This window comes from Argopecten irradians, chromosome 4 (assembly GCF_041381155.1).
Source record: "Argopecten irradians isolate NY chromosome 4, Ai_NY, whole genome shotgun sequence".
Classification (NCBI taxonomy): domain Eukaryota; kingdom Metazoa; phylum Mollusca; class Bivalvia; order Pectinida; family Pectinidae; genus Argopecten; species Argopecten irradians.
This window is the reverse complement of record NC_091137.1, coordinates 52198005-52212362: the sequence shown is the minus strand read 5'-3', so window position 1 is coordinate 52212362 and position 14358 is coordinate 52198005. Positions and strand designations below refer to the sequence as shown.

Genomic DNA, 14358 nt, shown 5'->3' with positions numbered 1-14358 from the left:
ACTAGTGATGAGTTCAAACACTTCATGAAGCAAAATGGTATTCAGCATGTCAGGAGTGCTCCTTATCATCCAGCATCAAATGGACTTGCTGAGCGAGCCGTGCAAACAATCAAGGATGGCATTCGCAAACAGTCCGAGGGGAATGTAGAACAGAAGTTAGCTCGATTTCTGTTGACTTACAGAGTAACACCACAAACAACCACTGGAGTGGCTCCCTGTGAGTTACTGATGGGACGTCGGATTCGAACCAAACTCGATTTAGTACGGCCAGACTTAAAACTAAAGGTTACAGAACGGCAGAGTAAACAAAAGATGTATCACGACAAGTCGTCGAAAGATCGAACATCTACACTGCAACCTGGGGACAAAGTTTATGTTAAGAATTTCGCAAAAGGTCCGAAGTGGTTACCAGGGAAGATTGAGGCTAAAACAGGTCCAGTTTCTTATACAGTGACCATAAATGAAGGACACACGATCAGACGTCACATCGATCATGTGCGAAAACGAACAGACTACGGAGAGTGGAACACAAGCTCAGCCAAGACTCCAGAAGTGGATCATGAGTTCGAACCACCCATGGTTTCGAATGAACCTGAGGTCACACCGAGTATCGTAACACCTGCGACACCGGTCAAACAGAGTCAGACTCCACCTACTCCAGAGAAAGTGTCCGAGCGGATAGACAGTCCCATATTAAACCGTCCAACCAGGGAACGCAAGTTGCCTAACCGGTTCAAAGACTTTGTTTGTAAATAGGCTAGCTAGCAGTATATGTAGTTAGAAGATTGTTGTGTTAAAGGGCAGAATAATCCCTAGCAATCTTCAGATTTCAAGGCAGTCTACCTTGATATCTAGTAGTTTAGTTTAGTTCAATAGTTGAGTTATCCAGTTGAATTGAGTGTTTACTTTATGAACTATTCATGTGGACCATCATTATAATGATAATGTTCTAGTCAGTGAGAAATCTAGTCATCATTAATACTTCTAACTATGGTGCTGAAAAGTGAATAGTGAAAATTACAAACATTGAATACATGCGACTTGGTTGAAAGTAAGATTTAATTTGATTGAATTGGACATGGTAAAGAATAATCAGTTCATATAACTCATATAACAGATTATTGTGATATTGTATGAGATCTTAACCAAGGGGGAGAATTGTAATAAGTATTGTAAAACGAACGCACCGATAGTTTCATTGAGTTGTACATTAGAGTTATCTCCCTTGATGACCATGCTTTCCGCCCAGCCATCTTGGTGGGCTGCTGTACGTTACTATGTTTGAAATAAACAACACATGAACCCACAGAGGCAATCATCGTTTATTACACTGAGCAAAGTTTGCAACAGTCTCTATCCCACGGTAGAAGGAACGGGTTTCCGGGAGGTTTGTTTTCAGACTTGCTTGTAGACCTGGTCGCACGGACCGTTGTTTGGTCTCTATCATTTTGTTTGTTGACATCACGGAACTCCCGTCCTGGTTGTGGCAGGTACATATGTAACCTCAGAATCGGATTATAACCTCAGAACTTCTCATATGTGTCTACATTTCGTTTTATTAAATCCAGTAGCCTTTTACATGTAGCTGCGCTCTTCAAAGGTTTTGCCTTAAATTCAATTAAATATTTTCCGTGATGATGGTTTCCTTATGTACGTAGATTTAGTTCTGCAGTTCCGTATAAAGTGTGTTAGAAGTTATATAATTAATTAGTAATAATACATGATAATATTTTTGTACGGATTATAGATTCAATGGCAACAGTAAGCCTACTCAATATAATAATATCACACCCTTCACCCTAGGCCTAGTCATGATCAGTTGGTTAGGCCTATTGACAACATTATTGCTCAACCACATCAAATAGAAGTTAGTAAAAGTTGTTTTCTACCAGCTAAATTGAGCTTACAAAACCCCTGGCATGATGGTATATATTAGTTATCAAATTTTGTAACGATGAAATTGGTCAAAACAATACACTGGTAAGTTCACAAGCGATGTATAGGCCTAAATATAAAATTGTACCCTTACCTCAAAGATGACTCCTCCAGTGGAAGCCATTTTTAGGTCATGTTTACGTGAATGACGTCAAACTCTCGTTGGTGACGAGAAGTAACGTGATCGAGTGGACGAACTGACAAGAAGGGGGCTTACATTTCTCGTCAACAAACACTAAAAACCATGTAGGCTTATTACTGGGATTTTAAATTGTGATATCAGACAATATGTCTGTTTATTTCATCACTATAGGGTTACTAATTACCCTCTCCGGTCACTTTTCTGAGGGAAATACACAAACTGAAGGTAAGTCTGCAACACTTGTCACTGACAACAGATGAGCTTATGAATACCAATATTAGCCTCCCAAAAAGCTAAGAAGGCAACGTACAGCATTTTTATTAGCAAGCATTTATAAGAAAGTTTGACCGATATTTCTATACACAGAATCTGGCATAGTTATTATGACATTTATTCATTTTTTAAGAAAAATGTCACAGTGAATGTAAAGGCAATGATTTATTAGTGAGAAAGTGAGCAAGGATTTGTCACTGTCTCTTTACATTACTAATGTAGGCTTGCGCTTTCGGGCGCTCGCAAAATCATCAAAAATACGTTGTAAAACTCATCTCAGCCATTCTAAATCGTAATATTTTTCCCGGGGTCAACCCCCAGACCCCAAAATCTCGTGCCTTTGGCGCTCACACGCTAATTTGGCCATCGTTAATTTCCTTTTAGCGACCCCACTTTCTAGAAATGTGTACAAGGATTATATTAATGATATACGAAAAAAGTACATATGGTTGTGTGTTGAATTAATCTCCTCCTGTATTTGCGGGGGGGTTACAAAATATTGAGGACCTTTGCCCCCCTCAATATTACGTTTCATCTTCCTACGCCACTGAGGAGTGTCTTATTATCCTCATCTATCCTTCGGAAAAGCTAGATAATCAACTTTATGGTATTTATAAAGGACCACTACCTTTCCGAAACAAAAATTAGAAGTTTTTAACTATAATAAAAAAAAACCCAATAAATTCAGATAATGAAGGCATAAGATGAGGTTACAACACCAAACAAATTCAAATCTATATATTTATACATTAACAGTAAAGATTTGTGTCTCTGTTTTGTCGACTGGTGCAGTGATCATGATGTCAGTAAACTAAAAAGGTTCTCGCCAAGTACCATTTCTCGCCAACGCTTCTGTAACTGTACAATGGGAATAATTCACGTACCACGTAATATACCTAATAAATACGAAACACGTTTGACGATGTTGAATTGGTTCAATACAAAAAATCTAAAAGTTCTGTGTGGAATTGGTGTTCCATTTTTAATTTATTTAATTTAAACTGACTGACATACAAATATGTGGAGAAATTATCCCTTTTTCAGAATATAACGAAAACCATATGAAAATACATCAAGTATAGCTGAAAACATGTATTTTCTGGGGACTCATAGTCATTATGACTTTCTTGACCTTGTTTACATTGCTTCCTAAGGGGAGCGAACATTTTTTGTCAAGAAAATGGCCGCAAGATGTCACTTTTTCATTTTGAAATATGATAGGGTTTAGATGTCATTTCAAGATTGGAACTGCACTTAATCTTTGTTTATGATGTTGTTTGCCATGTCTGGTATGAAATGTTTGAAAATGATTGTTTTCACCAAAAACAAGAAAGTTAAACAAGTGTGCGAATGTTTCCTAAAACCCATTGGCTTCAAACATAGGTTTAACCTCAAGTTAACAACTAAATACTAATACATATAGCATGCATGATTGGCCTTTTAGCTTTCTGTACTTGTATTTTAAATCATGACACCCCAGCTGTGAAAAACGTGATAAATTTGTTTTGTCATAATTCTCTAAGTCACAACTGTGAAAAAGCTCAGATGGAGGTTATGATGTTCACAGGTACACATGTGAGAAAAACTATATTTTTTTTATTTGTGTAATCATTTAAGTTCAACAAATTTGATCTGCAAGTTCAAAAGTATGATGTCTGGATTTTTTCTAATAATTTGGATCTGCTTTCAGTGCATCATAATTAATTCAAGCAATACTATTAAAGTTTCTATACATTTGCAATTAAGTATGATGTAGTCAATGATTAAATATATAGTCAATTGCAAGAATTCAAAAGATCAAAAGACACTTAAAGATGCTCCACCGCTGACAAATGGTATTTTTTCACTATAAAAAACAGGAGCAGACGATTTAGTATTTTTCTTCAGTTACAAAAGTTACTTACTTTACACCATTACCACCGTTGAAAAGTTTGAGCTTCTAATTTTACTTCAAGTCAAAAATATGAAAAATAATTAATTGCATCCCGAAAAAATTCCTTGACACTATATCCTATATGGAATGAAGTATTGATTGCGCACACACCAAAGGCGAAATAAATTATTTTATATTATTTTTTGTGTTAATTAGGCATATATATACACGATTAAACACCAATTATTGTTCAAATAATTAATATCATTTATGTTCTGTCGGCGGTGGAGCATCTTTATTATACTTCCAATAAAACTGAAATTTTGAGAATTGTGTTGATCAATTTATATTGTGGTGGAATTTGTCTGTCAAGATACTTTTTATAACCCATCAGAATATAACAGAAGAATTAAATTTCCCCAGTACTACTACGTCATACCTCATTATATATAGTAGTGGTTGTGGTAGGTCAGCCATTTACACACATATAAACTGTACAGATAGTGATAACTCCCTAAACACCTGTACCATTATTGACTGACAGATGGTGGTGTCACACAGGAATTGATTGTATAATATATAGTGACCATGGTTACATATATCCTATAGGTCAGTCATATATTATACAAATATAGCATTTTGATGAGGTCGATACATGGTTATATCGATCAAAGAAATAAATATTGACCGAGGCGTAGTCCGAGGTCGAAATTTTTTCTGTGGTCGATATAACCATGTATTGACCGAAATCAAAATGCTATAATTGTTTTATTATTTTTCTGGATTTTTTACATATTGAAATGAGTGTGAAACTAAATGAGCATGGCATTGTAAATTCTGCTTCGTGATCACAGTTACAATCCTATGAGTATGATTTTGTAACAAGTATAATTCAAAAACAACATATGAAAACAGTATCAATTGATGCACTTCAAGCTTTTATTACATGCACCCGGTGCATGCGTGCTTGTAAATTGCATACATGTACATGTACTCCATTATACATGTACAGGGCTCTACAATATCATTTTTTCACACTTGTCCATTCGGGCAAGTAATATAAAAATCCACTTGTCCGACAGCCAAATCCACTTGTCCAAACTTTAAACACTACTGGCAAGCGACCAGTTCTCGCAGAGATAAAATTAAATGTTTGCACTGTCATGCATATTACTATTGAAATAAATTGTGTCAGTTGCCTTTATTATTATGATTTGTTCATTGATTATGTGTACTTCACTTGTGACTTATAACTTAAGTTACAAAAGTAAATCATAATGATCCTTTCTCGTCAGATACATCATGTATTTTTTCTTTTTCCTTTGACGCTGAAGCCATATTTTGTTAAATCCATTCTCCAATATAAACAGTAAATGTCATTTCAGTGCTTACAATAGAGCAACCCTTAAATACAAACGCAACAGCGATCCAGATTTTCTTGATCAGAACACATCTGGCTTTTACCTTATGTACCAGTAACATATATACAGTCGTGTGCCAAAAGTCTTCGTAATATTCAAAATGGCCGACGCGGACGGAACAGCCCGCTTCACAATTTCTAAGTTTTAAATTTCAGAAACTAAGAAAGCCACTTACCTCAATATTTGGTTATGTATCCCTTTGATGATATTACGTTCCGTAAACGCTTAGGTATAGACGTGTACAAATTTTGAATGAAGTTTACGCTAATTTTTTCCCAAGCAGACCAAATGGCATTCTCCAATAAATTATTTGAAGTCAAACTTTGAGATTGTTTTTGGAGCTCTAGTTTCAGTTTATGCCAGACATTTTCAATTATGTTCATGTCTGGACTCTGCGCTGGCCATGTCATAGTATTAATATTATTAGTTTCTAGAAATGTTGTCACAATCCTGGCTCGATGTACCGGAGCATTGTCATCTTGAAAGACATAATTGTTTTTGGGGAAATGGCGTGCTATAACTTGCCACAGATTATAGCTAACACTTCAATATATTTTTCAGCATTCATATTACCATTAATAACACAAATTGTTCCAACACCATAAAAAGTAATGCATCCCCATATCATCAAACTTCGGAATGTGACAGCTGGCGTGTTCAAACATGGCAGACGCCATTCCTCTCCAGCTTTTCTCCAAATATAAACACGGTGATTATTTCCAATTTCCACCTTACATTCGTCAGAAAATATCACTTTACTCCAATAATCATCTACAGTTTTGTTAGCTCACCTGGCCCGAAGGGCCGGTGAGCTTATGTCATGGCGCGGCGTCCGTTATCCGTCCGTCCGTCGTCCGTCCGTCCGTCCGTCCGTCCGTCCGTCCGTCGTCCGTCCGTCAACATTTCCTTTAAATCGCTACTAGTCATACAGTTCTGCATGGATTGTAACCAAATTTGGCCACAAACATCCTTTGGGGGAACAGAACTTGTATAAATTTTGGCTCTGTCCCCCCCGGGGCAGGAGGGGCGGAGCCCAATAGGGGAAATAGAGGTAAATCCTATAAATCGCTACTTGTCCTAGAGTTCTGCATGGATTGTAACCAAATTTGACCGCAAACATCCTTGGGGGAGGGGAAACAGAACTTGTATAAATTTTGGCTCTGGTCCCCCAGGGGCAGGAGGGGCGGGGCCCAATAGGGGTAATAGAGGTAAATCCTTTAAATGGCTACTTGTCCTGGAGTTCTGCATGGATTGTAACCAAAATTAGCCACAAACATCCTTGGGGGAAGGGGAACAGAACTTGTATAAATTTTGGCTCTGATCCCCCGGGGGCAGGAGGGGCGGGGCCCAATAGGGGAAACAGAGGTAAATCCTTTAAATCGCTACTAGTCATAGAGTTCTGAATGGAATGTAACCAAATTTGGCCACAAACATCCTTGGGGGAAGGGGAACAGAACTTGTATAAAATTTGGCTCTGGTCCCCCGGGGGCAGAAGGGGCGGGGCCCAATAGGGGAAATAGAGGTAAATCCTTTAAATCGCTACTAGTCATAGAGTTCTACATGAATTGTAACCAAATTTGGCCACAAACATCCTTGGGGGAAGGGGAACAGAACTTGTATAAAATTTGGCTCTGGTCCCCCGGGGGCAGGAGGGGCGGGGCCCAATAGGGGAAATAGAGGTAAATCCTTTAAATCGCTACTAGTCATAGAGTTCTGAATGGAATGTAACTAAATTTGGCCACAAACATCCTTGGGGGAAGGGGAACAGAACTTGTATAAATTTTGGCTCTGATCCCCCGGGTCAGGAGGGGCGGGGCCCAATAGGGGAAATAGAGGTAAATCCTTTAAATCGCTACTTGTCGTAGAGTTCTGAATGGAATGTAACTAAATTTGGCCACAAACATCCTTGGGGGAAGGGGAACAGAACTTGTATAAATTTTGGCTCTGACCCCCCGGGGGCAGGAGGGGCGGGGCCCAATAGGGGTAATAAAGGTAAATCCTTTAAATCGCTTCTCGTCATAGAGCTCTGAATGGAATGTAACCAAATTTGGCCACAAACATCCTTTGGGGAAGGGGAACAGAACTTGTTTAAATTTTGGCTCTGGTCCCCCGGGGGCAGGAGGGGCGGGGCCCAATAGGGGAAATAGAGGTAAATCCTTTATATCGCTACTTGTAATAGAGTTCTACATGAATTGTAACCAAATTCGGCCACAAACATTCTTGGGGGAAGGGGAACAGAACTTGTGTAAATTTTGACTCTGGTTTCCCGGGGGCAGGAGGGGCGGGGCCCAATAGGGGAAATAGAGGTAAATCCTTTAAATCTCTACTTGTCCTAGAGCTCTACATGAATTGTAACCAAATTTGGCCACAAACATCCTTGGGGGAAGGGGAACAGAACTTGTATAAATTTTGGCTCTGATCCCCCAGGGGCAGGAGGGGCGGGGCCCAATAGGGGAAATAGAGGTAAATCCTTTAAATTGCTACTAGTCATAGAGTTCTGCATGGATTGTAACCAAATTTGGCCACAAACATCCTTTGGGGGAAGGGGAACAGAACTTGTATAAATTTTGACTCTGGCCCCCCGAGGGCAGGACGGGTGGGGCCCAATAGGGGAAATAGAGGTAAATCCTATAAATCACTTCTTGTCCTAGAGTTTTGCTTGGATTGTGACCAAATTTGGCCATAAACATCCTTGGGGGAAGGGGAACAGAACTTGTATAAATTTTGGCTCTGACCCCCTGGGGGCGGGAGGGGTGGGGCCCAATAGGGGATTTAGAGGTTAATATTAAAATTCCTTCAGAAAAGAAACAATGAACCTGTATTCAGAACATTACTTGGCATTACAAACCAGGTGAGCGATACAGGCCCTCTGGGCCTCTTGTTTTATTTTCTTTGCACCACGATACACGTTTTTTAATATTTTCTTTCCTAATACAAATTTTCTTCTATGAAATCCTTCCTCGTGAAGTTATCTCTGCAAACTTCGTTTAGACACTATATCACATCTATATTCATTAAATGTATTAGTAATATCTTGTAAAGTCTGCTGCCTGTTTCCCCTTACAGTTCGAAACAGTGCTCTCGAGTCGTGGTCAGATAATATGAGAGGTCGTCCCGATCTTTTTCCATTTTCTATTGAACTACGCACTTAAAACGTCTCAAAAAACTGTATATGGTAGCTATATAGTAGATGGTTTACTGAATAAACTTGCAATGTCCTTAGGTCGATGTCCTTCTTGATATAACTGCTGTATTACATCTTTCTCGGCATTTGTCAACTCCATGATAACAGATACGCGTGGAAAGCCTGTGTTTGTAAATACCGCGAAATTCTATCAGACAACAACAAAACGCTCACGTGATCATTCTGATACAATCTAATCAAAATTAGAACTTCTATGTTGCTCTCCGTACCGTCCGCTCGTAGAAGCGGACGGTACGGAGAGCGACATAGAAGTTCTAATTTTAATTAGATTGATTCTGATATGACGTATACATATGTGACGTGATAAATGTGTAGTAAGGGGGATAACTCTTACATATTTAACGAGTTATGGTCAATTGAAACTGAGCGATAAATTCAGTAAAACCAGATAACGTTACGCTATTGTTGAAAATTACGAAGACTTTTGGCACGGTACTGTACCTCTGGGTACTATTGCAGTTCAATCGATCTTTTTGAAGTCATATTTTATTGAAAAAACGACATGAAAAACTATTGATTTCTGCAAGACAGGCATTTTAAAGTTTTTAGGCATTTCTGAGAATTTAGTTTCATCTAAAAATCACTTGTCCGGGCGGGCAAGTGTGTATCATGATGTACTTGTCCGACAGAGATTTGCACTGGTACGGACAAGTCGGACAAACATAATTCTCTAGCCCTGCATGTAGCTCCATGTCTTAATATAAGGACACAGACAATTAAATGTATTGTTTGTTCTCCGTTGAAATGATACACTTCGACGTCAAACATATATTAAGATTCAGATTGACATTTAGATATTAAGATCTTATGCTTAGTACTCCATTCCGTAAGATTAAAATCGTATACATACAGTAGGATTAGCCTAGGCCTAATGTTGTAAGTAGCCTGGATGGAATTTTGAAAATAAATATCAAACGTATTCACTATTCAATGGCTCCAGACGCTTAATGTATGTTATTCGATTGTTTCCTACTCTCATATACCGTGTTTATATTGAAACTTTAAAAGTTTAAACTGTAGTCATCAGCTGGAAGTCATCATCATCTTTGTTAGAAACCGAAACAATCAACATCGTCTGTCACATTTTGCGGTTACGCTTCAAATTCAGGTCATCAAAGCGTTTGTTTCAAAGCGCCAGGAACACGAAGTGTGTTGGTAACGTAGATGATAACGTTATCTAAAAATAACGGTGCAATATACTTTTTCTATAAACTACTTCCGGAAAATCGTGCAATATAGTTTTTTATCGGTGATTACATGGCATGTTTTTGACCAATGAGAAGTGACAAAAAATCCATAAAAATAATAACAACAAATATTGGTCTGTTTTTGGAGCTATCAAAAAGAGAAACGGATTGTTGTAAAAGTAAAGTTGTGCTAATTATCTACCTTTTACTTACTAATGACCTAGTCAAAACTCATTCACATTTCATAGGGAAAATAAGCAATATTATCATAATTCCACCAGCTGCACATTATGATAGATTTTATACCTGAGCTATCAGCTATAATTGTAATAATCATATATAACATGATGCCTAGTTATAGATCTCCTGCGTGATTGCTTACTATATAGTCGACTCATTCTTGGTCACCGAGTTGTAGAGCTGTCATTGTTATAAACGATATTGATGTATTGATAATTCTCATCTTTCGATATGATATCAATTCCTAATTTCTGAAATCGATACAATGACCGAAATTGTACTTGATGACCTGCCTATATATAGCTATGACCTAGTAATCATTGGAATTTCAAATGCCAACGAATTATGTATTATTTCTTACAGTATACCAATTGTATATATTTTGTAAGGTTTCTGATTATGTTAACTTTAATATTGTTTCACAATTACCATGAATTATATATGAAATATTCAGCAAGAGTTCCCGAGTGAGGGTAACACTTAATAATGACAACAAACGACAACACGTTAAATACAAGGAAAAGTTAGTGACAACACAAGATATGTTATTCAGTACATTAAAATGAATATTTCTACCAAGTTTTATGAAGATTGGTGCAAAAATGAAGGAATTAGAGCGATTTTAATATCTGAAATCGGCCGCTGGTCAACGATAGATCGAGTGACGAGAGGTTTGCCGTGACGGTCTACCGACAACACATCGTAACATCTAAAATATTTTAAAAACCTAATGACAACAGAATATATGTTATTTGTCATACTATAATGCATCTATGTCTCACTGAGTTCATACTGCTGCTGGGCAGCTTGCTGGGGTTTTCGGTGAGCTCCCTTGTACTACACCATCAGGGGACAACACATTTTGCTTTGGGGGGAATTAGCTTATCTCCCCTGATGGTTGATGGTACTAGCGTCCATGGCATGGTTATGGTTAATTAACCATGATTTACCAACACAACAAAGTTCCTGGTTCCATATGCATGTTTTCTTTATTATTGGTGACTGCCAAAAGTTCCGAAATATTAAATTACAATTATTAAAGCTCCATGTTCTCAGACTCTCCACTCCTGATTGTGTCCTTCACTCTCTCTGTTCTCTCCAACTCTCTACTGTTCAACCCTCTAACTTCTATATTAATCCTATTCTTCATTATAATTAAACTTGTCCAATATCCTATATCTCATTGGCTAATTTTTTAATTAGGCAATAAATGGGTATGGCCTGACAATTTCAATATGGGCGGAGCTAAACAATCATCAATGACAATTAATACTATTTACCTTGGGGGTACTCAACTGGTCCTACAAGTTCTGACCCAACAGGTGTTGACAATAATACCATAATTTTGAGGTTTTTCAATGTAAAACCAATTTTCATGATGTAATACTTACCATATCTTTAGTATGCAAATACGCTACCTACACCCATCTTTGTAGCCCCAACAAACATAAGATTTGAGAATCCCGTCTCCCTACCGTACCTCATCTCGTACTCGACGAGAGTAACATAGAGTGGTCTCCCTTCCTCAAAAACCCTTTATGGAGCCACAGGGGCAAAATGGCTGAGGAGGAAAGGGGAGGAAACAGAAGGGTGGGACTCCATAAAGTTATGGTAAGTATTACATCATGAAAATTGGTTTTACATTGAAAAACCTCAATTTCATTTCAGTAATACGTTACCATAACTTTAGTATGCGAATTCGTCTTACCGTAGTGGAGAGTCCGAAGCCAGGCAGCCCAATCAAACGTCAAATCCAGGAGACAAGCCCCAGTAGGGAGAATAAAAAGGGGTTCCAGGAACCCCCCGAAGGAAAGGGATAAAAAATGGAATACCTCCCAGAGAAAAGAGGAGTACCATCAAGATGCCTGCCCGCATACAGTTAAAACCAAAAATAAATACCATGTCTAGGGCGGAGGAACAGTCACAGACTGAGCCGTCACAACTGGACCCAAGGAAAACAGTCCCTCAGAATGAGAGGACAGGGACCGGAGGTAAAAGTCAGTGAAAGTAGACTGACCACGCCAAAAGGCAGCAGACATGATGTCCTGGAATGAGGACCCATTTAGGAGAGCCAAAGAAGCTGCAAGGGCTCTAACCTCATGAGCCCTCACCTTACATTTCGCCCAAGATAGATCAATAGATAGCTCATAAGCAATCTTGATCACCTGACATATCCATCTGGAAATGGATTGGGAGGAGATATCCTGCTGACCCTGTTTAATGGGCAAGAATAGACGAGATCGAGTACCTCGCCCCCCCCCGCCCCCCCCCCCCCCCCCTAGTTTTATCAAGGTAAAACCTAAGTGCTCGACAGGGGCACAGCAACTGATCATTCTCCTCAGACTCAACAGAGACTGTCAAGGAAGGAATCCTAATGGGATCGGGCGAAAAACCAGGAACCTGATTCTCTGCCAAAAAGGCAGGATCAGTGAGAAGGGTAACGGCAGAGCTATCTCTGGCCCAACGAAGGCACGAAGAGTGAACAGACAAAGCATGGATATCACTCCTCCTACGGCCTGAGGCAAGGGCAAGCAGGAAGACAGTCTTAAAAGTTAAAAACTTTAGGGAGACAGACCCCAAAGGCTCATAAGGAGCCCCCTTCAGTGACTCTAACACAAGAGCTAGGTTCCACTGTGGAGCTAACTGCCGTACCCTAGGCCTGTCCAGACTGAAGCCCCTAATCAAAGCAGACAACGAGGTGGAAGAACCTACCTCTCGCCTATCATGAAAAGACAGTACACTGGCAATAGCCGTGCGGTATCCCGCAATAGTACCAGAGGCGAGATTCCGTTCCCTAAATAAATAGAGAAGGAAATCTGCAATCAGCTGGACAGAAGCCTTGATCGGATCAATCTTCCTGCCGATACACCAATCACAGAAGATCTTCCAGCGTGACTGGTAGACGGCAGAAGTGGAAGACCTAATTGATCGGGCGATGCGGGCTGACATGTCCGAAGAAAAGCCTGCCTGAGCGAGGCCTCCTGAGATAGCTTCCACGCGTGAAGGTGGAGGATCTCGGGACGTGAATGCATCGTCCGTGACCGAGGCTGACGCAGGAGATTGGATCTGAGTGGAAGAACCAGAGGAACATCCACCAGAAACGACAATAGCTCCGGAAACCATGATTGTCTCGGCCACAGGGGCGCTATCAGAAGGAGGGAGCAATGATGCGTCCTAAACTTCTGTAGAACCCTGCCCACCAGGTTGAATGGAGGGAATGCATAAGCCTGCATCCCCTCCCAATCCAGAGATAGCGCGTCCACAGCCCAAGCCAATTGGTCTGGCACCGGAGAGACAAAGGTTGGCAGCTGATTGTTCAGGGAAGTGGCGAAAAGGTCTATATGAGGCCTGTCCCACACCTGACAAATGCCCTCGAAGATCGAGGGATTTAGTTGCCATTCTGTCAGAACCGGCTGGCGGCGCCTGGAGAGAGTATCCGCCATAACATTCAACCTGCCTGGAAGATGCTTGACTAGAATAGTCAACTGCATTTCCTGACAGAGAAGAAGAACACGGATAGCGAGGGCACAAAGGACGTGGGACCTTGTCCCCCCCTGTCTCTCCAGATACGTGACAACTGTAGAGTTGTCTGTAGCCACACAAACCACCTTGGAATGCAGAATCTTTCGAAAAGCCTGCAAAGCCAACAGAACAGCCCTCATCTCCAGCACATTGATGTGCTCGGAGAGCTGATCCCCAGACCATTCCCCCGACCGGCAATGGCCATCGAGGTAAGCCCCCCAACCTGTCATGGACGCGTCCGTGAACAAGGTCATGGTGGGAGCTGGCTTGGACAACGGAACCCCCTGTAGAACATTGTCTTTGAGAGTCCACCACCGTGCTGACCCGAGCGGGACATACCAGGCATTACAACGACAATTACGTAAACAAGGTAAGAAAATTACGTCAAAAACGTAAAATATAAGCAACACACGCTAAACACGTAAAAAACAGTGTTAGGTGACACAAATCTTACCTAATAACAACGGCAACCAAGCCTCAGCGACGAAAAACCGAACAAAAAACAAACGTAAACAAACCGGAAACAGCGAGACGTCACCAGTAATGACGGATCGCACGGA

General features: G+C 40.1%; 2 protein-coding genes across 2 annotated transcripts in view; one reads left to right on the top strand and one right to left on the bottom strand.

Annotated features, from left to right (window-relative positions):
* Positions 1-2096, bottom strand: part of LOC138321984 (uncharacterized) — a 91688-nt gene extending 89592 nt beyond the window's left edge. The window contains exon 1 of the mRNA XM_069266044.1: positions 2030-2096. Within this exon, the coding sequence (XP_069122145.1) occupies positions 2030-2059 (30 nt within the window). The 5' untranslated portion in view covers positions 2060-2096. The remainder of the gene's footprint in view (positions 1-2029) is intronic.
* An 11-nt stretch (positions 2097-2107) lies between these two features.
* The window catches only part of LOC138321989 (neural proliferation differentiation and control protein 1-like), a 93819-nt gene continuing 81568 nt past the window's right edge, over positions 2108-14358 (top strand). The window contains exon 1 of the mRNA XM_069266053.1: positions 2108-2302. Coding sequence (XP_069122154.1) covers positions 2224-2302 — 79 coding nt within the window. The 5' untranslated portion in view covers positions 2108-2223. The remainder of the gene's footprint in view (positions 2303-14358) is intronic.